Raw genomic sequence first — 25,073 nt, forward strand, 5'->3', positions numbered from 1 at the left:
TCACCGTGGGAGAAGTCCCCAAACGCGAGGACCTGCAGAGCCGGCAGTCCGTGGGGGCCGAATGCCCATTCAGCAAACGACACGAGATCCTCGGCCTCTGCAATCGCTGCGGAAGACGCAAGGACTGCCTGCTGCGGGTCCATATACTCGAATTGTGACCTGTCAAAGTACTCATCGAAAATAGGACCGTAGTTGTAGTTATCATTGGAGGCATTCCGGTTCACAGAACCCCAGCACGAACGAGGATGCCGTGAGTACCCTTTGCGCGTCTCATGTAGAAAGGTGGTAATCTCTCGTGGGATGTCTCGGTGGATTCGATCGAGGCCGCTGAACCGCAGATGTAGAATCTGAAGCTGGGAATGCTTGGCCGTGGGTCGAAGGCACAGACGCTGTTCTCATTAGCGGGCACACGTTTACTGGACGGAGGAAAACTTACAGCTGCAGATGGACTAGCACACAGACCCAGAGCAGACACCTGGCCCAGGTCTACAATGGCAGACAAGTTTGTTACCCACGCGGGTGACACATCACGATCATCCTCAAATAAGCCATCGGCATCGATGGGAGCGAGTTGGCGCTCATGGTAGACGAGGCTTTTCAACGTAGACTGGTGATGTCGGATGGCATCCTGGATGTGAGATTTTGACGCCGGGAAGTTGGACAACCTCAGGTATAGATGCTGTAGCCCACGAAACGAACATAAGAACCGCACAACAGCAGATAGGCTACGTCCTTCACCCGGTTCGTGCAGCAGGTAATCGAAAGAAAATTCAAAATGCGTTAGTCGGAGCGGCTTTTGTGACCGCGACAGTAATTGCACGAGACGCAGCTGATTCGGGCAGTCGCGCAGCGTGAGCGCTCGCAGGGAATAGAATATCGCATCGCGCTCTGATGAGATATCTGGAGGCAGGGTCACCTTTGAAAGTGATAATGTGGACAGAGCGGGAAGAGCTGTCAGATTCCCGATCCCTGTATCCCCGTTCCTTGTCTCACCGGTACCTATATTCCCGACCCCGAGCTCCGATTGCTGAAGCCCAAGGCTCTCCCAGCACAGAGCACGGGCAAAAGCTGATGGAACGAAGCCGATGGACAGATGATCCAGGCGGCGCCAGTTCCGACGGATGCACTGTCGTAACAAATCAACCTCGGACGGATGTTGGAGTCCTTCCCACTCAAACGCCGTCAGGCAGGATAGTCTAGACACTCCTTCCAAGCGGTGCAATGTTTCAGGGCAGGTACCGTCAGTGACGAGTGAGAGACGAGTGAGGCGCTGTTGGTACCGACTGAGATAGCCTTCCTTGTCGAGAACTCCCACCGGAACACATGTCCCTAGGCGCCATCTATTGCTAGTCAATCACAGGTCTCGATAGACAGATACCGGCTTATACGAACTCAAACGTGCTCAGTCTATTCGGCTTCAGGTGGGTGAATATCAGCTGCAATTGATCCTTCACGTCGTCTAGGAATTGCTGATGTGCCGTCGCCTCGTCCGAGGCTCCCAGTGTAGCCGGAGACTCCGGCAGCCCCGCTGCACGAAATATGTTGTAGTATGCACATCGGTTAAACCGAACAAGGTGGAATGGAGCTTTGATCTGTAGGTGCCGCACGTGCTGGAGATAGTCCGCGGCCCGTGAAGGACCGAAACGGAGAAAGAAAGGGTCGACATTCAACACATTCAGCGCCCATTCACTTGCTGCACAGAATGAAATGGTACGGTATATGCGAGGAACCAAAACTGCATACAATCTGGACGAGACTCGGCTGAGAACGCGTAGAGTGGTAGCTGACAGCTGGCAGGCGGTCAGTACCGTGATCAAATAAAACACAATGGAACTTACCCAATCTGCGATCAGCATCAGAATCTCACACGGCAAGTTCTCTAGCATTGTAATCTGTGCTCACAACCGCTCTGGACAGCAAGAGGCTTATAAGCACGCATCTATCCGAGCACACAGTCAAGTTGCCCAGACATTGCCATTGCGCAGAGGATATATGTTCAATTTCCGCGGGTCATGCATCGCGTTGGATGGAAAGCTCGTTCGGCCAGCCCTTGATAAACAGGCTCAGCGCCGTTCCTGTAACCGCTCTTCACCCGCAGGCCACCAAGTCTTGCAAAACGCATTGCCAAGCTCAATAGTCGTTCGACATGAGCGGCAACCAATCAATTGACCATAACATGGTATCTTCACCGAAATTGGCAACCACAATATGAAAAATTGATGGACTGAGGAGTCGCTGTTCGATACAAAATAAGAACGTTCAAAGGGCAGATCTGGTCGGATAAACATGTCGGCGCACGGTTCATGAGGGGCAACGGAACGGGTCGCGGTTGGGACGGTCAGTCGCGGTCGAACCGGTTATCATTGCGGTTCGACCGAAAACGCAACCGATTGCACTACTTTACCAAAGGGCCATTTCATACATAATAGGTGATCGTAGTAGGTCAAGCGAGACTTGTGTTGGCCCGGTCTAGACGTCCAACCACCAAACATCAATGGACATTAGGCCGTTTGCTTAGACAGGAGTTAGAAGTGAAATTTGATCTCTTGCGTTTACGGTATAATCTGCGTGTTGAGCTTTCCTGTGCTTGCACAAGTTCGCCGGCAGGAGTAAGGCACCGGGTGATAGGATAAATCTACAACGTGGTCGGTTGACCTGGCAAAACCACTCACTCTGTCGTGCAATAGGAATAGATTACAGTACCACCAAAGTGAGAGAGAAAAACACTTCCACTCATACCAGAAACTACACAAGCAGTACGAAATTTCTAAACAATCACTTAGTCGAGAAGGTTCTGCGAGTGTCAGAGATATATATACAGAATGTAACTCTGAGATACACAAGGTCTCGGCCATCGTGGTACATTGTAAACAGATAAAAAAAGGTCGAATCGCCCAGGTTCCATATCAGGGATGTAGCCTTCTTCGATCGGCAATGGAAGGCCTCAAGGCAAGGACGCAATAGAGAGGTAGTGATGATCCAATGTTTTGCTCCTGCCAGTTCATCCAGGCCCCAGTATTTGAGCGATCACCCAACTTTGCAGCCTCCACAGCTTCTTTAGACCTCAATAAAGCTTATGCTGCGTTTTGAAGTACTGCAGGTAAGAAAATCCTCGAATAAGTGACGGCATTGTAGGCCAGGACTAAATGCATCACATAGAGACTAGGCCGCCAGCCATTCACTACACCAATCCTCTCTAACGGACGAAGCAGATAGAACGCAGCTCCAAGAGAATTCCCGATGGCGATTCGGCCGAAATGTACCGCCAATGCGGGCGGACTTTGGAACGTCCCGGTCAGGGCATAAATAGTTGGTATGAGCGAAAGTAAGCTCAGTGAAATGCAGCTGTACGGAAACCGGTACTGAACCGCACAGACACTGGGATCGGAGACCACAAAGTCCACCAGGATGCCGACAGCAACAACGGTAAAGGCAGCTAGGTATCCGAGCTGGAGGCAGGGTTCGGTGCGGAACAGCACTACCACCGAAGGAAGGGTGGCCGCCCAGATCAGGACCAAAGTGGCTCCAAACTCCAGCTTTTGCCACTCTGCCGCATCATTGCCCCCGAAAGCGTCTAGAAAACGGTAGAAGAGGCTGGACAAGCACCAGATGATGACACTTGCGCAAAAGGCAAGCACGGACAGGGAGTCCAGAATACCTCCGGGGGTAGAGGGGAAATGGAAGAGCAGGAAATGAATCACAAAAAGATAAAAGTAAAACAATCCAAAGACATTAATTATGGTGAGAATTGCAAAATCGTGCAGGGACTGCGCTTTTGGGTCAGCCATCGTGGGTCGCGTGCTTATTGGAGCGATGACTTGGGACAAGCTGGGCTTTTAAGCTGAGCAACAAGAGCGGGCAGCTGTTGGATCGGACGTCGCCTCAGTCCGTGTATATTGCCTGGGACCTAACCAACGCAACTTAGTAGAACATCATGATGATGGAGCAGGTTAGACATCGTGTGTCGGTTAACAAATGGCATTAACCAATGGCTTTTAGAAAGGGTGGTTAAGAGAGGGTGGTAAATGGTGCCACCACGGAAATTGGTCATGATTGAAACACTAGTACCCAATTCTGGGCGGGCATCATCTATGTGGCGGTCGGCGATAGCTTTCTTGTTTTTACTGGCTTACCCTTGGTCTATTTCATGCCCATCAGTTAACTGACACATGAGATTATGCCATCGTAGTGAAATTATCAAGTAATGGAAACGTCCTGGTCGAAACATTTTGTTTTAATTCGGTTTTACAAAGCTTGCCAATACCGCCGGTAATAACCACCCTCAGTCTACTGTTAGTATAAGATTATCACCGCCGCCAAGATACCAGCCGCCTTCTCGCGTCAGAGTAAAGATTAGCAGAGCGCGATGGAGGAAATTGCCAATATTGTTCGACAGATCGGCCGACAGCAGGGAGAAAATGTGTACTTTCGAGCCTGCTACGCCCTTTTCAAACACCTCCAGGACAAGGCCGAGCAAGCATCTGAGGACTTAGTTCGCCTGCACCAATCCGGCGCTTATGGTTTCTCCGATGACGAATTCTACCCCGTCTACCAGGTCGCACAAGAGCTTCAAGCCTCAGTGCACGACCTGGCTGACCAAGCACGCAAGGCGCAATCGGCCTGTGAAGAGTTTTGCGAGTTGGACCCGAGCTATTCGGCCCGCGAAGCTTTCATGTTTACCGATACGGTACAAGCAGCCAGGAAGACTGAAGCTGATGGGTTCCAAGATATCTGTGATAGCCCCCGATCGATGCAGTTCATAATGGTACCGGTGGATGATCACTGAAGGGATCCTGTAGGTGACTGTTTGATCGCTTCGAAGAACTTTGTCTAAATCCTGCGTCACGGTACTGTAACTATAAAAATACAATACATTGAACAGAACACATGATCAGAAATTGACCAAGCCGTCAGAATCATACAAGACCGTTATATTAGCCAATTGGTTTCTTTTGATATGTTGTCCCAAATCTGTAGTCCTCGAATAAATATAAGGCATTTTACGGGTACTGGGCATGCTTCTTTCTGAAAATGCAAGACATAGAAATTACAACATCCCTACAGTACAGTATAGATACAATCTCATTGGTGGCAGTAAAGCATCTACCGCAATCACAAGACAAGTGGAAATATACATGTACTGTACGCTTTAAAGACGGATCGAACTTAGTTTCACCACTTTCTTCTTATTCTTGACTTAATTGATTATGGAACGGTAACCTACATCTAGTTTTGGCCCTTGTATGTGCTTACCAGCTTACTCGCTTTGTACTATTCCACATTCACATCAAATACAGCAGCAAAACATCTCAATAAGCCATATCAACAGGGCCGCGAAGGAAAATGTTACTGCTAGCCAGGTTGCAGTGAACAAATGCGTCCCAAAACTTGCATCAGCTCCCAGAGGATGAAGGATGCTCTGTATAGCTCCCGTTATCAACCCGTAAATTACCGTAACCCCAATGGATGCGCCGGTGACGAAAATAGTTGCAGACTCAGAAATGGTCAGCTTCTTTTGTTCAGGAACAATGTACCAGGGTCTTACTAAGGAGGAAATGATGAGCCATATTTTTCCCCGCGAGAAAAACATTGTTGTGATGCCGAAGACAACAGCCACAAATGTTGAAACGAAACCCAGGATGTAAGCGGAAATTGACCACCGAGAAACATCATGATACCCAGCAAGGACCTTGTTATTTTCATCTGGTAACACCTCCCCGATGGCTGGGGATACCGAACCAAAAATGCTTAACAAGTCGAACGAGAAGGAGGTACTTGGCTGTGAGCAGTTGGAATATGACGCAGTTTCCTTCTGGCCTTGGCAATATCCCCAAAGCCCCACAGAATAGAAATCCGGAAGGTGCGAGTTGATTTCGTCGGATAAAGATTGAACCTTATCGGTGACCTGGCTCACTGCAGTCTCTGCGGCGTCCGATGCATAAATAGCAGCAGTCGAAGCGCTGTTCTTAACGCTGCTCGCCTCACTACTGGCTTTGTTGGCAGCATCGGATGCGTCCACCCCGGCAATACTGAGAGAGCGACGTAGATGAACGCTCCCTAGTTCTGGGAAATTGGTCAGTTTCACCTATAATTTGGACATTAGCTAAACATTCTTTATGTCTATGGGATGTCAGCGTACCTTCAAGAAATACAATTCAGTGGGAGAGGAGGTCGATGTGCATCCCACAAAGACAATGGCTAGGCAGATCAAGGCCAATATTGAGAAAGCCAAGGGAAGTATCTTTCCTAAGTGTCGCAGCATTTTAATTATGCTATACCAAGATATACTGGAAAGAAGTTCAATGTGTCGGTAAGGGTATTCTTGACGAAAGCCCCCCACGAGTACGTAGAAACCATATGCTCTTTATAGAAGCGTTAGCATGTGGTTGATTAACAGAGCAGGAAAACAAATTCAATCAAAATAGCGAAACTCAGGAGCTCCCATTGGATGTAATATTAAAGTGGAAGCGGCACGGCCAATTCTTGAGTACTGTTCGCGGTTGAGACAAAACGGCCCTCATATGTTTACTCTCAGCTAGTTTCGTAGGTATTTTATAGAATAGTTGGAACCTAAACAGTGAGTAAATGGTAGAGAGGATGATGCCCGATTTATGAGTTGGCTAACCGGAGAGGCCAAAATTTGCTCCCTCGACCTTCTCTGTGGAAGAAAAATGACCACTCATTTTTGTATGATGAAAGTTATTGAACATCCCCCCCCCTCTTAAACTGATGACTGCTACGGTAACTTGGTCGAGATGGCAAACACCTAAAAATGGCTCTTTACCTTAAGGGCATTTAAATAGTCCAACCGACTCGACGGAGAAGCTCAAACATACCGCGCTCACTATATTACAAAATGACACGCTTGACTCAAGCTCAAGTGGAAGAAGCCGAGTGCAAACTGTTCACCTATCGCGAGGAACATTTCAAGATGGCCGCACGTGTCGATATCTCTCGTCTCGTATTCGACAAAAACTTCAAGCGGCAGATGAGCGACCGCCAGAATATCATTCGACTTGAGCGAATTATGGACACTCAGGGGTGCCACCGGCTGATGGAAGAATCCCATGTCCCTGTATTGGTCCCTGAAATTGATTGGGAACGTCGCGTTAGACCACGGATGGTAGATGGACAATTCCATCAATTGGATGTCGATATCGACTACCAGTTGCGCGCACAGGATCACGAGAACTTAATTATTGCTGCCCGTAAAAAGCTCAGTCCTAGCAATCAATGGTGGATTGTGGATGTTTATGTCACAGAGCAGACAGGTGGGTAAAGTGGCCGCTACTTCCCAGCTTATCTTTGCCTGATTGCATTCAAGCTAGTGAAGAACCCATACAAGAAGAATTTATCCGGTCTCTTCGAGAGCACTTCCCGAATGATCGAACACCCCCGGATGGGCTAATCTATCAAAGAATAAGGTATTATGAAGGATATCTTGATGGCCCTGTAAACAGGATCGCAGCAAACCATTGGTGGGCTGCTCTAGAAAGGGTTTCTGGAAGCAAAAAGGGAAAGTATTTGCGAGCTTTCTTCAAACATCCGACACTGCCCCAAGCCTTCGATGCTCTGCTCCCTATAGCGGGTATTTGGGAGGGCATGCGAATTGGACTACTCCATAAATTGGTGGCAATGCGTTGTGATGAGGTAAGTTACTTGCTTCCATTTAAATGCCCAAAATGTCATGCTCAGATGGCTAAGTGGAAGCATCAGCCTCTTCTGTGCTATTTGAATCACATAAAGAATACGTTCTTCGGCTTAATGGGAAACAGGCTTGACCTTTTGGCGCAATTAGACGGTGTGACTATCCAACTATTAAAATCCCGTGCGCCCAAAGTCTCTGCTCGGGACTTGAATTTCTTGAAGGAACGAATGTCAAAGGAAGAATTGTTCCCTGATGTTGAAGATGCTCAGGACCGCTCTGAAATTTGGGACCGATTACAAGAGATTCAGTACCCCATACCGACGCTGGAGACATTCTTTAAAGACAGGCTCACCCTGGAGGTCGGCCGGAGTGTGCTACAGCAACTCTACATTCCTGATCCCCATCGGAAGATAACTATCGACGAAGGACTAGGGGAACAATATTACACTAGTGTCCCTGTCATGACTTCAAATCGTCAGCATGGAATACGGGGGGATCTTTATGATTTCTGGCGTTTCAGCTTCCAGTACGGATTCGAAATGACGGATCACAACCGCCGCGTGCCGCGGACAAAACCTGGCACGCAACGCGCGGCAACACCCGCTGAAGGACTTAACATGCCTGAACGATGGAATCTTTGGCAACACCTCTTTCGGCTTGCCAGGGAAAAAGGTTTTAGCACCCCTTTTGTGGATGGACTCCAGGCTGAGCCAGTTGAATTACCTCGCCTCACGCCATGTGACTATCCCGCAAGTGCGGACGAAGATCTGCCGGTGGAAAGACGATATGGAAAGCCATATACGGACTCAGTGGAGGCAGATCAGTTTGCACTTTCGCGGGAGGTATTAGAACTGCCTTGGAGCTCTCCCCGAGTTACTGCAGGATTTGCTAGGCGATCGGTGTTTTTGGCATATTTCCGCTATCTCAAAGATGTTCCTGACAGTCAATTCGTTCCCCCAGTTGAAACCGACGATACACTTCCTCAAGAATCTTCTCCCTGGAATCCGAACTTTGACGACATGATTCAAAATACAATCATTCCACCAGAAGAAAATGAAGCAACTGTGTTCCCCGTCTTTTCTACTCCGCAGTTTGATCCCACATTGGTTACTGCGGCTACGGAGATTCAGCCACCGAGCTGCTTCAACATGAAATTTATCATCCCTGGAGAGCCCGATAAAGTCGTACAGCTACCAAATATTCAATCTGCTTTGAATAAATTCTTTGAGGGTTTCTCAAGAAATCATTTCTATATATATTCTCCCAATAATCCAACACGGGGAATCAATGGGAGAGATTGCTATTCGCTGTACCTAGGAAACCAGTTCCTACTCTTGCACGCCGAGTATATAGGCGATGATGTTTCTCAAACGGTATTCCACGGGTCGACTGAACGAGAGGAAGGAAGAAGGAGCAAGAAACGACGTATGAACGACCGACATGAAATTCTTGGTGCCAAAGAATGGTTGGACTCGAGCCTCAAGGAGTTGGCCCAAGGAAACCCCGCATATCGAGACCAGATAGATCTTCCGGGGGATGAAGATAATATAGAATAATATATTTTTGGACGATCAAACAAATAAAACGGTGAAAATTGATTTCGATCCGCCCTGTAGTATCGTAAGACAACCCAGAGGGCTAGTGGCGACAATGCATGTAGATCGGACTGTCTGTGATTAAACCGAAGCCAACCTTGCTATCATACCAATGCATCTAGTATATAATAATACGCATCGGCAAATTGCAATGCGATAGATAAAGCGCCTGAGCAACATTTTAGAAGAGAAAACTGGCGTGCAGTGATGAAGGTGTTCCTGGCCCGAGCCATTTTGTAGCCCCAGTTTAATGCAGCTACAATGTATTGCTGACACTAACGATGCGGTGTCTGCAGTAAACCCTGAAATCTACCAACTGACGTCATCGGAGCTCTGGCTAACCTAGTTCCTACTCTAGAGGCACCGAAAGCCTTAAGGAAAACTGTCAATCGTCCATCCCCCACTCCAATGATTTCCTCAACATTTTTGAGATGTTTGAGTGTGCAAGTGTACGCCATCATTTATCCACCAGAAAGCTTAATGCTAGTGTTACTGATTTTATTGGGAGTCTGATAATTACCATGTTGAAAGAGCATTAGCTTTAATAATAAACTCGGTGATTGCTAAAAGGGAGAAGGATTGGGGATTGGTCCTTACAGGTTAGAGCTTCATTAGGCATTTACAACGTCGACTTGGTAAATAAGAATGCCGTCAGAGCAAAGTGGACATACTTTTTATCCTTCTGATGTGACGACCCTTCAGTTATGTAAGTAGCAAGCACAGGGTTGCACGTCCTCGCTTTACTTTCACTGTTTTTATTGTTTGTATCTTCTCGAAGAGAGCCAACTAGTCTTAGTGTAGATCCACCCAAACATTCTTTTGTCCCTTCTCGAGACTCAAAGAGATCATCTCCTTCTACATCGTCTGTCCACCAATTCTGATGTAGTAATTGGCATCCTGTGTTGCATTGTTTACAATACCAAAGGTGTAGTAGTTCGCGATCTGGCAGTATTCGAACAGATTTCTCGCTGTTGGAACAAGGTCGTCGCACTTAACGGCAACTTGTTCGGTGTTCTGCAAGGCTGATGTCAGCTGATATGCGTAAAGGGGAATATTGTTTATCGTACGTAATTACAAAAGAAGAGACCGGACTGATTCAAGTAAGAAACCCGAGCGCAACTGTTTGACTCTGCGACACACATTTTCCCCCCTTCGTCTCGAAGATGCTGAATATTTTCTGCAGTGGGACCTACATACGCGATTCCATGCGTAAAGTCACATTCCAGTAGAGACTGAACGGAGTTAGCAAATCATCCACAAGGGGGGGGGGGATGATTGGCCGAATAAGATACGTCTCGTTTTTTGGAGGCAAACCCTTTTGGAAGGTCCGGTGCCGGGAAGCTTGGGGATTCTAAAATCTGTCCTTTCCCCTTAGTTACACGGTTATAGCCAATTGTTCTGGACTCATACCCCTCTTGCAAGTACGCCGCTTTGAGTGCTCTTCTCCTGAAATGTTGGACTCCCGACCTATGGCAAATCAGCGAATAAATTCCTCGATCTCCGTTAAAGTGCCACTAACAGCTTTCAATAGAATCAAGCAGAATGTGAGAAGGTTCTGTGAAAGGTTCATGATGACGAAGAAGCTAGCGAACCCGCTTACATGGGGATCTCTGTTAGATTTTATAAGACTTTTGTGTCTGGTAAGGTTTTCCTAGTACCATCCTCGGATAAGGTCTCCTAGATTGAAATCTGATAGCAGAGGTGTGAAGAGATGGAGGATGGTCGACCTACATCTATGGTAGTTTCTGAGGAGCTTCAGGTAACATTCTAGGGGGGCTTATTTTGACGGTCTTGACGCTTTGTTGGAGCATCGCGGTGGTCTCCTCATAAAGGACAGCGCCATCTACAAAGGAAAAACAAAGAGAAACAACAACCCAGCACTCAACAAAGGACGAAAACCACAGTCCCCATATCTCCCTCCTACGTTTCAATCTTGACCGGATTAACGGAATTCTGAAGGAAGTCAGGCAGTGAGTGAAATAGCGGTAATTAGATTAAGTTATAAGAAGACTCGGATTCCTCCAGCATTTGACGTTGTAAGGAAAGACCCAATACCACTTCCAATCTTCAACAATAACATTTTCGACATGTATGGTCGCCTTTTAATTCTGGCATGTGCTGCTATAGCAAGTGCAAAATTCCACATCAATGAATTTGCTGGAAAAACTTGCGATCTGCTCGATATCTGGAATCGGAACACCAACACCAGCAGCTCGGTCCAATACACCCAGGACAATAATGAGCACTCATTCTTATTGTCTAATGACTGCCAAGGCCAGCTTAAGTCAATCCTGACCAATTGTGAGTATTTGTTCTATGCAGCAAGAAATATCATCTCTAATAATGCCCAGGTTTAGACAGTTCACGCCTCAAATGCAACAACATACTCCTCTCGATTTCCGACGAATCGCCTGCGGATGAATCTATATCTAGAAGGGCTTTGGCGAAGAGATTACAATCTGGTCAATCGCATCCTGAGAGCTGTTCATACGTTGTGTCCGACTTGTCCATCGCAAAAAGCTCAGAAATTGCTAGCAGTCCGAGCGTCACCTCTGGTGCATTGGACTTGACCCAACCGATGACTTCTACAATTGTTGACAAAATAGACCTCGAGTCCGGTGGCAAGTTGAGTACTGCGTATACTCTTGCGATGGTTTCAACTAGGCACCTAAAACCGGTCAGCAGCTATAGCCAGACCCGTGGTTCAATGGAAGCTATGAAAACATCAATTGGTCGTATTTGCTTGATCAAGTAAGATCCCTTTGTTTTGATAAGACGAGTTTAAATATATTAACTGCAACACCACCAGGGAATCAGAATATTATGCAGCCGGCAAAGGCGGCAAGTGTAGGTGCTCTGACGGCGAGACAATTGACTACTCCGTGAATGCATGTGAAATTAAGTTTTGAAATGTAGCTATTCTAGTACGGGTATATTCGAAGATTTACCCCCAAATTTTCATTATTTCTCCGAATGCTCCACTACTGGCACCGTTGTAGGAACTGCTCATCTTTGTATGACCAGGGATGTATATACGAACTAGCTTATAGCGGCAAAGACCACCAGTGCCATGGAGAGCTTCCACTAATTGCTTTGCTGTGATAAAATTAGACCATGACGCGTCTTAAGGTGGATTCAGGAGCCTATTTACTGCGCGAGCAATTGTATCATCGGACCCCATCTGAGTAAAACCCTTTGGCGTAAACTTCCGCACCAATCGAACGGTCTTTACCATACTTGTCTTCAGTAACCAGCAGAGAACTATGGGATCTACTAAGAAATGAAGCCAACCGCCCGTATAAAGTCAAGAAAGAAAAATTTCCGCATCTCCTTTTCAGGTCTCTCGAAATCATGTCGGGCTTGCGGAGTATTAGGATATTATCAAGTTCAGGATACTATCAAGTTCACGCTTCTCGGTTTTATCTACATACTAGCATTATGGACAGTGTGTATATACAACGAAGGACCTAAGCCCCATAACGGAGAAGCCAAAGCAAGCAGCAGGAATATTGTCTCTGGTTGATTGTTGAGGGAGCTGAATGGATCAAAAGTTTGCCGACAGTAGCTGCGCCCGGAGCCTCTTACGGCACGAGAGCCACCAAATGCCAAATAGAAGCAAATGAACAGAAAATGAAGAATACATGTAAAGCTAGAAAGCGGAGGCAAATGCCTTTTCAAGGACAGATCTTAGCTTCCTGAAACGATTGCTCGTTTGAGTAATAATCCCCAGCACCACGAAGAGGTGTCTGTCCAATTGCTGGAGGTAGCGGTAAGCCACTGGGTGATTGTGCCAGGTAGCAGTGGTAGAGCCGTGCAGGTTATCACGCTGGAAGACAGGATCACTGGTTGATTGTGTCAAGTAGCAGTGGTAGAGCCGTGCAGGCTGTCACGCTGGAAGACAGAATCGCAGGATGGTCGTGCCAGGAAGCAGTGACGACCCGTGCAGGTTATCACGCCGGAAGGCAGGATCGCCCTATTATATCCATGTTCCTGTACGGGGAGGGCTTTGGCTTTTGATTCTATTGCAAGCTTACATCTTCTTTTTATCCGAAACTCTTTGCAGAGGCGTGTCCATTTACGTAAATGTCCAGAATCTTTGGGGACTTTTTAGTTTGAGGGTTCCGGAACGTCAGTCCCTGTTTACTCAAATGTTGGTTGGGGGGCGAGCTTTGTCCATATGCTATTTTTCAAATATTTCATATCCACCAATTATATTCAGCACGAGCGTGCGAATATTGAGAAAGGCGACGGAAGAAAAGGACCGTCTGGGTTGCGCAGTCTGGTGCTCATCGCTCCTTACACTGTTCTTGACCGTTTGTTGTTGACCGTTTGTCCTGAACTATCTGTTGTTGACCGTCTGTTGTTGACCGTCTGTTGTTGACCGTCTGTTGTTGACCGTCTGTTGTTGACCGTCTGTTGTTGACCGTACCTTTGCCCAGCGTTTCTTTACTGACCTTTCTCACTGATCTCTTTTTTTCAGTTTACCTGACATGCAGACTGAACACGTGAAACTAGTTTTGCCTGCTACTCCGTCCCGTTCAGTGATCTGTACGGAATGCTAGCCTGATGAGATATTGGAGAAACCCGTGTCAATGCTCCTAAAGAGTCGGAGAATCATATGGGTAAGTGTGGCTCACCTCCGCTTCCAGTCATGAACGGACACGCAGAATCAAGCGAATGAAAACGCAGTGTCCGTTTGAGTATTAGTCAGCTATTCTCGAGCCTAAGGGAGTCACAAAATAAGCCTATTCTGTAACTTATACATATTCCTTGCTATCAGGTGGCGGGACGTAACTCCGTGTCGTATATTTGTTCTCTGGCGGACTCTGTACGGTATTAGAGGTCTTATGCCGTAAATAATACCGTAAACGCCAAATGCCTTCTACAAACTCTTAAAAACGACAAAGTAGATCCAGATTTACTTTTTGTTTCCGCTGCACGTGGACAAAAGGAGCATCTCTATACCGCCCAACATCAAGGCGAGTCCGACTGTGTGGAAATAGGTGACGAATAAACACCTATAGCGCATTCCTACGCTACTTAGGTCTCCCTCGCTCAACATTTTATAGGACCATAGCCATGTCTACTGTAACATGCGTGATGAAGATGCTTTTTGGCGTTGCGATATGGGCCTATCCAGATCCTACCACGCGCGACGGGATATCCGCAACTGCGATGTCTCTACAACTCCATGCGTTTACTGTAAGTTTGTTTGACTGGCCCAGGAAGCTTTGGCTCTGCTACAACTCAATGTCCCAGAAACACCAAATTGCGCGGGCGAAAGCGATGCTTGGACGGAATCTACGCTTGCGCATGCTTAATTGGACAAAATATGCCAAACCCTGTCGTTACTCGCAGCTTTCGCCCCAATCGCACACTTGACAGTCGGTTGTCGATTTACAGTGTAACTTAAATAAACTCTTCGGCGTAGACCGACGGCCAATCTAGCTTCGCATATAGCGATGTCTTTTATTATAAATGCCTTTACTCCGACCCACAGTCCTGGCAGTATCTCGAGCTAATAAGAGCTATCTTTTCATGGGTGGAAGAACTTCGACAGTACTGTATAATCACTGCTTTCTACTTTCTCATTGACTGTGCTATAAAACATTGGCGCCTTAAAAAGAGATTCTTTGAATAGTCTGCTTCCTTGTCTTATATGTTGGATAGATGAGGTTGCGGAAACATAATATAAAACTGTTTGGTTCTTCCTTGGACAAAAACAATTGAAAATGTACTGTATCTTTTGTATTGGGTCACATAGGGATAAGACTGGGCTCCCCTACTTTTGCTATTTGTCAGGTTGGCCTTGAAATCCATTTATTTGCCAAATAAGCTCCCATCTTCAACAACTCTACGTTTTCTTCGATCATCAACTTTTCTTTGAGTTCTCCAGGAACAAGATGCAATAACATGGGTAGCGTTCGAATCATCCGGTTGTACTTTGGGTGCGCAGTCGCTAACTCATGTAGCAACGCTTCCCCGTCGCTAAAAAAATCACTACGATCTTTGAGATGATTTTTGAGCAGGGCCAACTGTGTTTTACAGAGCTGCTCAGTTATCTTTAGAGCGCTGCGGTAAGTAATTGGACCCAATTTCATAGCCTTGGACAAGGCTCTATTTTTGAATGGGGCTGAGATAATAGATTGACTGGATTTCAAGCTGTGGGGAACAAGTGGGGGTTTTCGCACTCTGTTTCGCTTGCAGAAATTCTCCGTGCTTTTTTCACTAGTGCGATGCAGTGCTGATTCATGTTCCTTTTTAAAGCAAACAGCCCGCTTAGCCTGGCACCCGGGGATTGTTGTTTCTAGGTTATTATGCTTCGAGAAGTCGCTGGCTTCCAGGGAAACGTCGGGACTGCCGACACCATTTGTCTCTTCGGGCAATTCACGTGGAGTTCGGAAACCACAGGATGTTAAGGGTAATTCAGTTGGCGCGGCAGAAGGCAGAATCATAGAATGGTATTCATTCTCTTTATTCTTTGGTTGAACAGGATTCATGATATGAGACTTGCTCGCAGCTGTAAAAGGTCGCTTCCTTAAATGGGCTTCCATTGAATGGTTTGGAAGGAAAGTACTAAAGACAAAGAACACAAGCTACTCTGCCATTTATAGGTTCTTGGAACGGAGTTGGGATTTGGGGCATTACAGATACTAAGTCGAAAGAAAACCGGACTCCACAAGAAAGTAATCCCGATTGAGGATTCCAGGTAAGATCTATGTCAAATGAGGACCAAAGTTGAGAACAATACGATGGTACCTCACCTTTCGTCTGGGTAATATGGTAATATATGATGGTCGTTTGTCAGTTTGCAAGCGGTTCAGCAGGAAATGAACGTTGTGCTCACCGCCGATCGTCCTTCGATATTTCTTGTTTAATCATATAAAACTAATTTGAAGGGATCAATTATCAGCCCTACCTGTCGTGTGGCTCCATCACATTGTGTAATATTGAGGCACCAGAGACCACTTCAAGTTCAACCAGACAGGATTTGTTGATGGAAGCACACTCTGAGGGGATTTTTATATGAAACAATGTAATATATAGAAAAAGATATAAAGCAACGAGCACAATCGCCAGTTTATTACAGCCGCAAAGGAAAAAGATGATTCACTACATTCATGTAAAAGGTAGACAGCATGGAGCTACCGCGGACACTGCATATCACCAAATCCAGCTTCTGGAGGAGACCATGAAGCGGGTATTTTCATTATCATCAAGTTCGCAGACGGCCCCATCCATCCTGGCTTCGGAAGGAACTTGTTTATGTATGCGCAGGAAGCAAAGGGATCAACCAATTAAACGAGGTGTGGTACAACACATGGGTATTTCTTATCAATTTGAAGATTGAAGGAGATATGAACGAGAGTTTCATACAAGCTCTTCTACAGTTACACATGAGGGTAGAGACGATCGAATGTACAGGCAGGGGACCCAATGAAACTACAAAGCGCATGCGCCATTCGAGAGACCGTATCCCATGGTCAGCTGATGGGATAGCGGAAATGAGAGATACGGAACACTGCCGATACTTTGGCAAAAAATTTGGAGTAGGAAGGGACATCTGATACCCAAGGAAATCTGATACCGAACACAAGAAAGGTGGTAGGAGAGCTGTAACTGTAGCATGAGTTGGCTTTGTAATACATGAGGGCATTTCATACAGGGAGGATCGAAATCAGTTTCACCACTTGCACACATAGATTCTTTCTAGAACCTTGTCCTGAAACACGGCATACCCATTACGGTTACTCTACCCCTGAACATCTTTCTTGGCAGTATTCCCGTACGGGTGTATATAACAACATAAAAATAGCTTCTGTATTAGACTCGTAAGGTCTTTAGGGGTTCTGGAACGTTGATTCAGCAAACCGGCCAAAAAGACAGACGCCTGCTCGTTTGGAGACATGGCAAGAATTCGAATGCCCTTTCTGCCAACCACTTGCCCTCTGGAGTGGCTACTGTGGACGAGCGACTTCTTTAGAGACATACTAGTGGATATTTTTTTCTGGTAGGACCAACACACTGCTCGATGTGGGTGGCCTCCTAAGCCGAGTCACCTGATGGCGTGCCCCTCCTTCAGCTGAGAGCCAGATGAGAACTCGTAATGAACCACAAATAAGCACGATTTTACGGTCATGGCGTCGAGTCACTCTGGTGTCAAATATGCGTCCACAATTAACTCTGACGTCAACTACGGAGCCCAAGTGGGATTCAATTATGGCACGGCAAACTTCCATCTGCCCCCGGGTAAGTCAGGAACAGAACCGAACAAGGTCAGGATCGACTAACCTCTGCTTCCCACCCTAGAGCGACCGGAAACTCCGCCGAGTCCTTTGACGACTGTCCCATTCCCGCGCGATCCAGACTTTGTCAGTCGCGACACACTGCTCAAACAGATTCGCGATAAAAGCTTGGTCCTAGGGTCGAGAATTGCGCTTGTTGGCCTTGGCGGTGTCGGGTTAGTGTAGAGCAAGCAGGACGCGGTCTTGCTAATAACCAAAAGGAAATCACAACTGGTCATCGAATACTCCTACCAGGTCCGATCCCAAGCACCGGCAACATGGGTTCTCTGGGTCCATGCGAGCAACGCAACCCGATTCGAGCAAAGTCTCCGAGACATAGCAGACCAGGTTAAAATCCCAGGGCGCAAGGATCCGCAAGCCAATATATTTAATCTAGTCAAAAACTGGCTCCAGGATGAGAAGAGAGGACGATGGGTTCTTATCCTTGATAATGTCGATGATTATGAGTTCCTTCGCAAGTTACCGGTGACTGGCCAGGGAGGCCCGGAGAACCGTGTAACAAACATCTCCACAAAGCCACTTTTGGAATACCTCCCCAGAAGCTCGAATGGATTTATGATTATCACGAGTCGCACTCGAGAGGTTGCATTGAAACTAGTCGATTATAAGGAACTTATTGAAGTCAAACCGATGGAAAGGTCCGAGGCGCTGGAGCTTCTCGAAAGAAAGCTTGAACAACCAGGGGAAAGTGAAGACAGTCGACATTTAGTGGAAGAGCTCGAGCTTATGCCACTAGCGATCGTACAGGCAGCAAGCTATATCAGGAACCGGGCGCCTCGCTGTTCGGTGTCCCAGTATCTAAGAGACTTCCAAAAGAGTGACCGCGAAGCAATAAAGCTTCTGAAGACCGAGGCGGGTCACACCTTCCGGGATTGGGAGGCAAAGAACTCGATTTTGGTGACGTGGCAAATATCATTCGATCATATTCGCCAAAGAAAACCTTCGGCTGCGGGTTTGCTTTCTCTCATGAGCTTTTTCGATCGACAAGGGATCCCGGAGGAACTTCTCCGACTTCAACCTGAAAATAACCATATGTCAAGGTCAGAGCTTGTAGATCATTCTAGTGATGACGAGGAGGTGTCTGAGTCCGACACATTGGACGATTTTGAGGATGATATTACAACACTGAGGGATTTTTCATTCGTCTCTGTTAGCAAAAACGGTTTATTCTTCACGATGCATAGGTTAGTCCAACTGACTACATGCATGTGGTTGAAGAGTCATGGTCAAACAGAGCAATGGAGGGAGATATTTATCAGTAAACTCTACTACAAGTTTCCGACTGGTGAATATGAAAATTGGGAAACATGCCGACAGCTCTTTCCTCATGTTAAAGCAGCGATGTCGCAGCGGCCAGAATCACAGGGATCTCTACGGGAGTGGGCCACACTGCTTTATAAAGGTGCTTGGTATGCGTCGCAGAGCGGTATCCTCGCGGACGCAAGGAACATGGCATTAAAATCAAAAAAGGAGAGAGTAAGGCTTTTAGGTGAAGAACATGAAGATGCCCTCGATAGCACTGCGATATTAGCGAGAGCATGGTCACTTGAAGGGCGCTGGGAAAAGGCCGAGAGACTCGAGGTGCAGGTGATGGAGATTCGCAAGACGAATTTAGGGGAAGACCATCCCTCCACGCTAACCAGTACGGCCAGCCTGGCGTTGACCTTTTGGCATCAAGGCCGCTGGGAGGAAGCCGAGCAACTCCAGGTGCAGTTGATGAAGACGAGCAAGAGCAAGCTCGGCGACGACCATTCCGACACACTGGCCAATACATCCAATTTGGCGTTGACATACTGTAGCCAGGGCCGGTGGGGGGAGGCTGAGCAGCTACAGGTGCATGTAATGCAGACTCGCAAGACCAAGCTCGGCGAGGAGCATCCCGACACGCTGACCAGTATGGCCAACCTGGCATCGACATATAGGAACCAAGGCCGGTGGAAGGAAGCCGAGCAACTCGAGGCTCAGGTGATGAACACCAGTAAGACGAAGCTCGGCGAAGACCATCCGGACACACTGCTCAGTATGACCAACTTGGCGTTGAGGTACTGTAACCAAGGCCGGTGGGGGGAGGCTGAGCAGCTCCAGGTGCAGGTGATGGAGACGAGCAAGACGAAGCTCGGCGACGACCATCCCGACACACTGCTCAGTATGGCCAACCTGGCGTTGACGTACTATAACCAAGGCCGGACGGAGGACGCCGAGCAGCTCGAGGTGCAGGTCATGAAGACTCGCAAGACGAAGCTCGGCGACGACCATCCCGACACGCTGACCAGTATAACCAACCTGGCGTTGACCTTTTGGCATCAAGGCCGCTGGGAGGAAGCCGAGCAACTCCAGGCGCAGGTGATGAAGACGTGCAAGAGCAAGCTCGGCATCGAACATCCCGACACACTGGCCAGTATATCCAATTTGGCGTTGACATACTGTAGCCAGAGTCGGTGGGGGGAGGCCGAGGAGCTGCAAATGCAGGTGATGGAGACGAGCACGACGAAACTCGGCGACGACCATCCCTCCACGCTGAAGTCTATGGCCAATCTGGCATCAACATTCTGTAAACAAGGCCGGTGGGAGGAGGCCGAGCAGCTACAGGTGCAGGTGATGGAGACTCGCAAGACGAAGCTCGGCGATGACCATCCCGACACGCTGAGGACTATGGCCAACTTGGCGTTTACGTACTATGAACAAGGCCGGATGGAGGAGGCCGAGCAGCTCCAGGTGCATGTAATGCAGACCCGCAAGACCAAGCTCGGCGAGGACCATCCTGACACGCTGAACAGTATGGCAAATCTCGCTTTTACCTGGAAACATTCAGGTCAGGAAGCGGAAGCCATCAATTTACTAAGATACTGCATAGCCAAGCAGAAACAAACATTGGGGCTAAACCATCGGCTAACTTTAGCCAATTCTACAGCATTAGTGGAATGGTTAATGGAAAACCTAATACTTAGATAACTTTGAAACCTCAATATCGCATGTTTACACTGCAATTTCTACTTTATATATACTTCCCAAATTGACCTTTCCCCTCGTAGATTGACTTCGTGGGCACCTTCTTTGGAAAATCGCTGTCAGGAGATTGAGGACAAGCGGAGTCCTCAACGAGCTAACCCAGTATCCTTGAAAGAAGTATTACAAGTGATGTATAGAACATCTTTTCACGTGACTCCATGTTTCAATACGATTCAGTACTTCAAACCGAGTCAAATCAAAATCGGACTAGCGTGTTTCACACTAAGGATTCGTGAAAGAATCTCTGTGTGCAAGTGGTGAATCTGCTTTCGATCCTCCCTGTATCATCATGTTTTTCGAAGGGTTTTGGGCTGGACAACTGTCCTGAGCACCCGGAAAATGCCGGCAATTGTATAGTGAGCCTATACTGTTCATTCTGTTCTCTGTCCTTTTCTCCATGAATAAGAGCTGCAGTCCTGGTCACTTCTTCTAGGGTCAAGGGCATGAAAAATGGGCTTATCAAATAGACATGTATTTAACCATAGATCCCTTCGTCTAATTAGATGTACTTTGCAGATAACAACACGCCCGGGCAAGTCTTTATTTTCTCCGGGTCATCGGGCCAATTGAAAGTGTATCACTTGGGCTGTGATACTGTATCAATTTCCGAAAAGCGCGGTACTTTGAGAACTGCAACCGCAGGCTGAATAATGTCTTCTATAAATTTTTGTCATATCTTTTTGTCGCCACCTTTTGTTTCCTTGCTGCTATCTAGATGGCAAACTAAGAGAAGCCAAAACTCCCTTCAATTTCACTGATAATTCGCCCATCCTTGAATCATGAATAGGCAGAAAATCGTGATATTTCCAAAATTTCCGGCGCATCTGGGCATATGGCAGCAGCATTGTCTGCTTTTTGCTGGGTAATTAAACCTGTGTCTCTACAGGACCTACCCATTCGCCGAAAGCAAAACCGATGTAAATAAAAAATGATTGCAAAGAGCAAAGTAGCACCGGAAATGCTTCCCAAAACTAAACCCACACGATGGCTCGACAAGGCCCGAGATGCGCGAGAATTGTCCATCGTCAATTTTTCTACTGTAGTCTTCGTGGCGGTCGTCGGCACTGTGTTGGTTGAATCCATAACCTGGCTTTTGGTGATCAGATTGGGCATGCTAAAGTCTAAGTCGTCGGATTCGGGCGCGTTTTGTGTTGTTTGTATAGGCTGAAAATAACGAGAATATTCAACCAACTGCGAAGGAGCTCCCAAATTCCCGGTCACATAACTACCGGTTTTCTTTGGTTTCGACCGAGACATAGCATCTAGAGCACCCGAAAAAGTATCTTCATCGGAGGAGTAATTCACCGAAGTTTGGTCAGAAAGGCTTTGAAATTCTCTTATTGAAGATGAAGCATTCATCGAAGTAGTTCCAGGCGGCGAGTACGAAGTGGCTTGGCCTGTGGGAACATAAACGACAGATTCAGAGCTTTCTGTGGGATCATGATCAGAATCAACTGAGAGCCCTGTATATTGTGATAAACTTGGGCCACCGTTGGTTATTTTCGCGATGTCAGCTTCAGCTAAACTGTTGAAAGGCAGTGAGGTGCGATTGCTCTGTGAATCTTGAATTACTAATCCGCCGCTCCCTAGCTCATCGTCAACCTTGAAATATCCGGTTATACCGTTGGTCGTTTCTCCGGTAGTGGTGCGAGGCTCTGACCATGTGAGGGTAAAGGTGTCCGTCGCTGTCTCCGATGAACGTGTTTGAAGTGGCGAGGTCCAACTCTGGGCTATTGGGTTTGAACCTAGCATAGTCCATTGTAGAATGCTTGTAGCTTTGGGAGGGTGAATTTCGGACGTAGCGACTGTATTAGACCATGTTCGCAGTGATTGACTATAGCAAATATTTCAGCAACCAAGCTGTTTTTCAAAATCGGCCAAACAGACCTTGGTAGGCCAGCGCTTTTGGTATAGGGTGCCGGGGCTCCATATCCAACATCGCTTTCAGACATTTCCTGGATATATTTATGCTGACGATTTTGGACATTCTAAGTCAAATTGTTATAGTCGGAAATCCAGGACATGTCGTTGCTAGGAGGCCAACGCAAATTAAATAAGGCTATTGTGGTCTCCGCGCGTTTCGTATGGGTCGATAAATAGCTCCGTCCGAGTTTTAGGGTTCCATTGCCATTTGTTCAAATTTTGAACCCGTTTCTGCCATTTAAGCAATCTACGTAATTTATTGATGCCCGAAGGAGGGCGCCGGCGGTTGGTCAATGAAAGCCATAGGTACATATCAACAATGCTTAATAAAGTCTCACATAGCGGGCGACGTGACACCCCTCAAATTACACCTTTCACCAACCAAGTCGTCGTTCAACCTTCGCCCTCATTATTTCCATCCCATGCGGATCGTCCCATTGAAAAGTCACACCATGTTCTTTGCCCAAGACAAAAAGTGTAACCACTGAAGCCTTTGATATTAATGCCAATTTATCAACGCAAATCGACCATCAACTACACTTGGCTTTACATGCAGCGCCAATTATTATGGCGACTAGTTACTTGATTCTGGCTACAACTAATAGGAAACTCCACTGGCCTTTGACCACAGTACCTCTCCCAAGCGTCGGCTAAAACCCACTAGTGCTCAAAGCTCTCCTCATCTGGCGCCTTCGATCTATCTACTATTACAGTGCAAACTTTTCTTCATGTCACTTAAAGCATGCTGAAAACTAAACGGATAGTCCTTTTCCAAGTTTTCACATAAGCTCCGAAATATACATAAGTGGGTCTGTTCTACTATGGCTTCTCGATATGTATGTTTATTCAAGCCCTATTTCTGACCGGTTGCTTCTCCTTATAGTTGATGCCCTCAAACCATGCTGCACCATACCATTGTCTGGGCATCGGCATAAAATAAAAAGAGAAAATCTGGCTTAATTAAGGGTATTGATTTGTGAAGGGTTATAGTTAACCTTTCTGTTTCAGTACTAGAAAATATTAGTTGAACTCGTTAGAGGCATTTCTACAGAAGTAGCAATTCTCGTCGAATAATGAGGACCACAAATTGTAGGACTTCTGGTGAAGCCTCTGATATCGTAGTACATATGCCAGCAATTACTGCAATGGATATTTTATCTTATCAGCTATAAGTATAGCTAGCTTCAGTTGAAATGTCAATTTAGAGATGTGGATGCGCCTTCTTTTCTCACACTGTTAAACTAAGCGCTCATGCTGCCTTTTCTGAGATCAGTCACTTGGTTTACCCTCATACTCTTTTTCCCTTTGGTTAGTGGCTTTCGTTAAGCTACTGGGCCTAATAAATAACCCAACTCTAGGCACTCGGCCTTGCAATTCGCTCTGCTGAGTATATAAGTAGCGTCAGTTACTCTGAGGACATTGCGAGTCCGGACGCCGGAGCTAATAGAATTGAAGCCACATTCATTAGGCGCTTCTCATATCCTGTCTCAGAGATGGGAGCTCTCCGGTGCAAGCCATGGTACGTCACATCACGGTCGTTTTTTGAATCGTCTTATCAAAGTTATCAGCGCTTGCCATCCACCAATCTAATAGATACCACACTCAACATCGACGGCGCCTCAGATCACATTAGCTTCAAGTCATCTGGTACACTGGCTACCAGCAGTCTGACTCTTTTGCAGAAGCCGGTAGCGCTTCACATGCTTTAGATCGTGGGAATATTTAGAAAGCTTGTTCGGTTCCAGTTGTTTAGCTTTAAGTTGTTTCGGGATGTAAAAAGATATATCTGGTGAAGGCCAGTGTAGTAGCTTGATAGCGAGGAAGCATTGATGAACCTACCGGAATGATCGACGGGACAAATTTTGGTGGACGGTGGTAATTATAGGTACATGATCAGACCGATGATGATTTCGTTTACCCGACCGCTCGCCAGTTGGATCCTAAACCATTACCCACTAGGCTGAGTGCGGATTCGTATTTTAGTCTAGTTGGGGAACCAACTACGCCAACGACATGCAAGTTACAACAACTATATATATCCCTGTACGTACATGTAGAGTGTTCCACTTCCAAATAATCCTTACGCTTACTGTAGTTCCAAAGGGCCACAGTACCGTAGTAGAATTAATCTATCTAGTCTACTACAGCAACTCTGTCATCAAATGGTGATTTGTACTGTGCCCGAAGGTACAGTATTTGTATGTGTGTAATTCATTTACGCTGACCTCTCGTCGAGACCGAAGGTACAGTACTGTACGGCATTTGGCTATATTTACATCTACACCGGCGAGCAGACCACGCCGCAGATTTACGTTATTTGTCCTACGCATGCTATCTGTGTGTTGGGGTTGTACGGAATCCCAACCACCAGCGACGTTGGAAAGATACAGCAAAGCCTCCTCTATGAAAGTGTTCTTAAGTGTAATTACAAGTCCACTCGAAAGTTTCATCACTTTATTGTTTTTGGTTCTTATTAAATCTTGGCTAAGACTCATTCCAATCTATATCTGGTCTAGCTCCTGCAAGACTATCGAATTTGAAAAATGCTACAGTACGTCCCGAAACTGGTGCGACCACCTACACTCTACGATT

The 25,073-nt window shown here is 46.7% G+C and overlaps 7 protein-coding genes across 7 annotated transcripts; 5 read left to right on the forward strand and 2 right to left on the reverse strand.

Moving 5' to 3' along the window:
- Positions 1-26: 26 nt before the first annotated feature.
- On the reverse strand, positions 27-1,886 carry PENARI_c048G00906 (F-box protein; the record flags this gene model as incomplete). The annotated part of the gene is made up of 4 exons (XM_022637324.1): positions 27-389; positions 437-1,340; positions 1,393-1,790; positions 1,839-1,886. Coding segments are annotated over 4 exons (1,713 nt in total), but the record flags the coding sequence as incomplete, so codon positions are not given.
- Positions 1,887-3,074: 1,188 nt separating this feature from the next.
- Positions 3,075-3,788, reverse strand: PENARI_c048G05558 (uncharacterized protein; the record flags this gene model as incomplete). Its single annotated transcript, XM_022637333.1, has 1 exon — positions 3,075-3,788. One exon carries the CDS (start codon positions 3,786-3,788, stop codon positions 3,075-3,077), a length of 714 nt encoding a protein of 237 aa, XP_022482801.1.
- Positions 3,789-4,366: 578 nt separating this feature from the next.
- PENARI_c048G07486 (uncharacterized protein) lies at positions 4,367-4,786 on the forward strand (the record flags this gene model as incomplete). The annotated part of the gene is made up of 1 exon (XM_022637336.1): positions 4,367-4,786. One exon carries the CDS (start codon positions 4,367-4,369, stop codon positions 4,784-4,786), a length of 420 nt encoding a protein of 139 aa, XP_022482811.1.
- Positions 4,787-6,856: 2,070 nt separating this feature from the next.
- PENARI_c048G01280 (uncharacterized protein) lies at positions 6,857-7,279 on the forward strand (the record flags this gene model as incomplete). The annotated part of the gene is made up of 1 exon (XM_022637325.1): positions 6,857-7,279. One exon carries the CDS (start codon positions 6,857-6,859, stop codon positions 7,277-7,279), a length of 423 nt encoding a protein of 140 aa, XP_022482803.1.
- Positions 7,280-7,764: 485 nt separating this feature from the next.
- PENARI_c048G12099 (uncharacterized protein) lies at positions 7,765-9,204 on the forward strand (the record flags this gene model as incomplete). Its single annotated transcript, XM_022637343.1, has 1 exon — positions 7,765-9,204. One exon carries the CDS (start codon positions 7,765-7,767, stop codon positions 9,202-9,204), a length of 1,440 nt encoding a protein of 479 aa, XP_022482809.1.
- A 2,126-nt stretch (positions 9,205-11,330) lies between these two features.
- On the forward strand, positions 11,331-12,331 carry PENARI_c048G05153 (uncharacterized protein; the record flags this gene model as incomplete). The annotated part of the gene is made up of 4 exons (XM_022637331.1): positions 11,331-11,544; positions 11,595-11,994; positions 12,053-12,090; positions 12,294-12,331. The coding sequence occupies 4 exons, from the start codon at positions 11,331-11,333 to the stop codon at positions 12,329-12,331; spliced, it is 690 nt and encodes a 229-aa protein (XP_022482813.1).
- Positions 12,332-17,381: 5,050 nt separating this feature from the next.
- PENARI_c048G11016 (uncharacterized protein) lies at positions 17,382-20,497 on the forward strand (the record flags this gene model as incomplete). Its single annotated transcript, XM_022637340.1, has 4 exons — positions 17,382-17,493; positions 17,554-17,704; positions 17,750-20,325; positions 20,409-20,497. 4 exons carry the CDS (start codon positions 17,382-17,384, stop codon positions 20,495-20,497), a joined length of 2,928 nt encoding a protein of 975 aa, XP_022482805.1.
- Positions 20,498-25,073: the final 4,576 nt, after the last annotated feature.

This window comes from Penicillium arizonense (assembly GCF_001773325.1).
Source record: "Penicillium arizonense strain CBS 141311 chromosome Unknown PENARI_contig048, whole genome shotgun sequence".
NCBI classification, from domain to species: Eukaryota; Fungi; Ascomycota; class Eurotiomycetes; order Eurotiales; family Aspergillaceae; genus Penicillium; species Penicillium arizonense.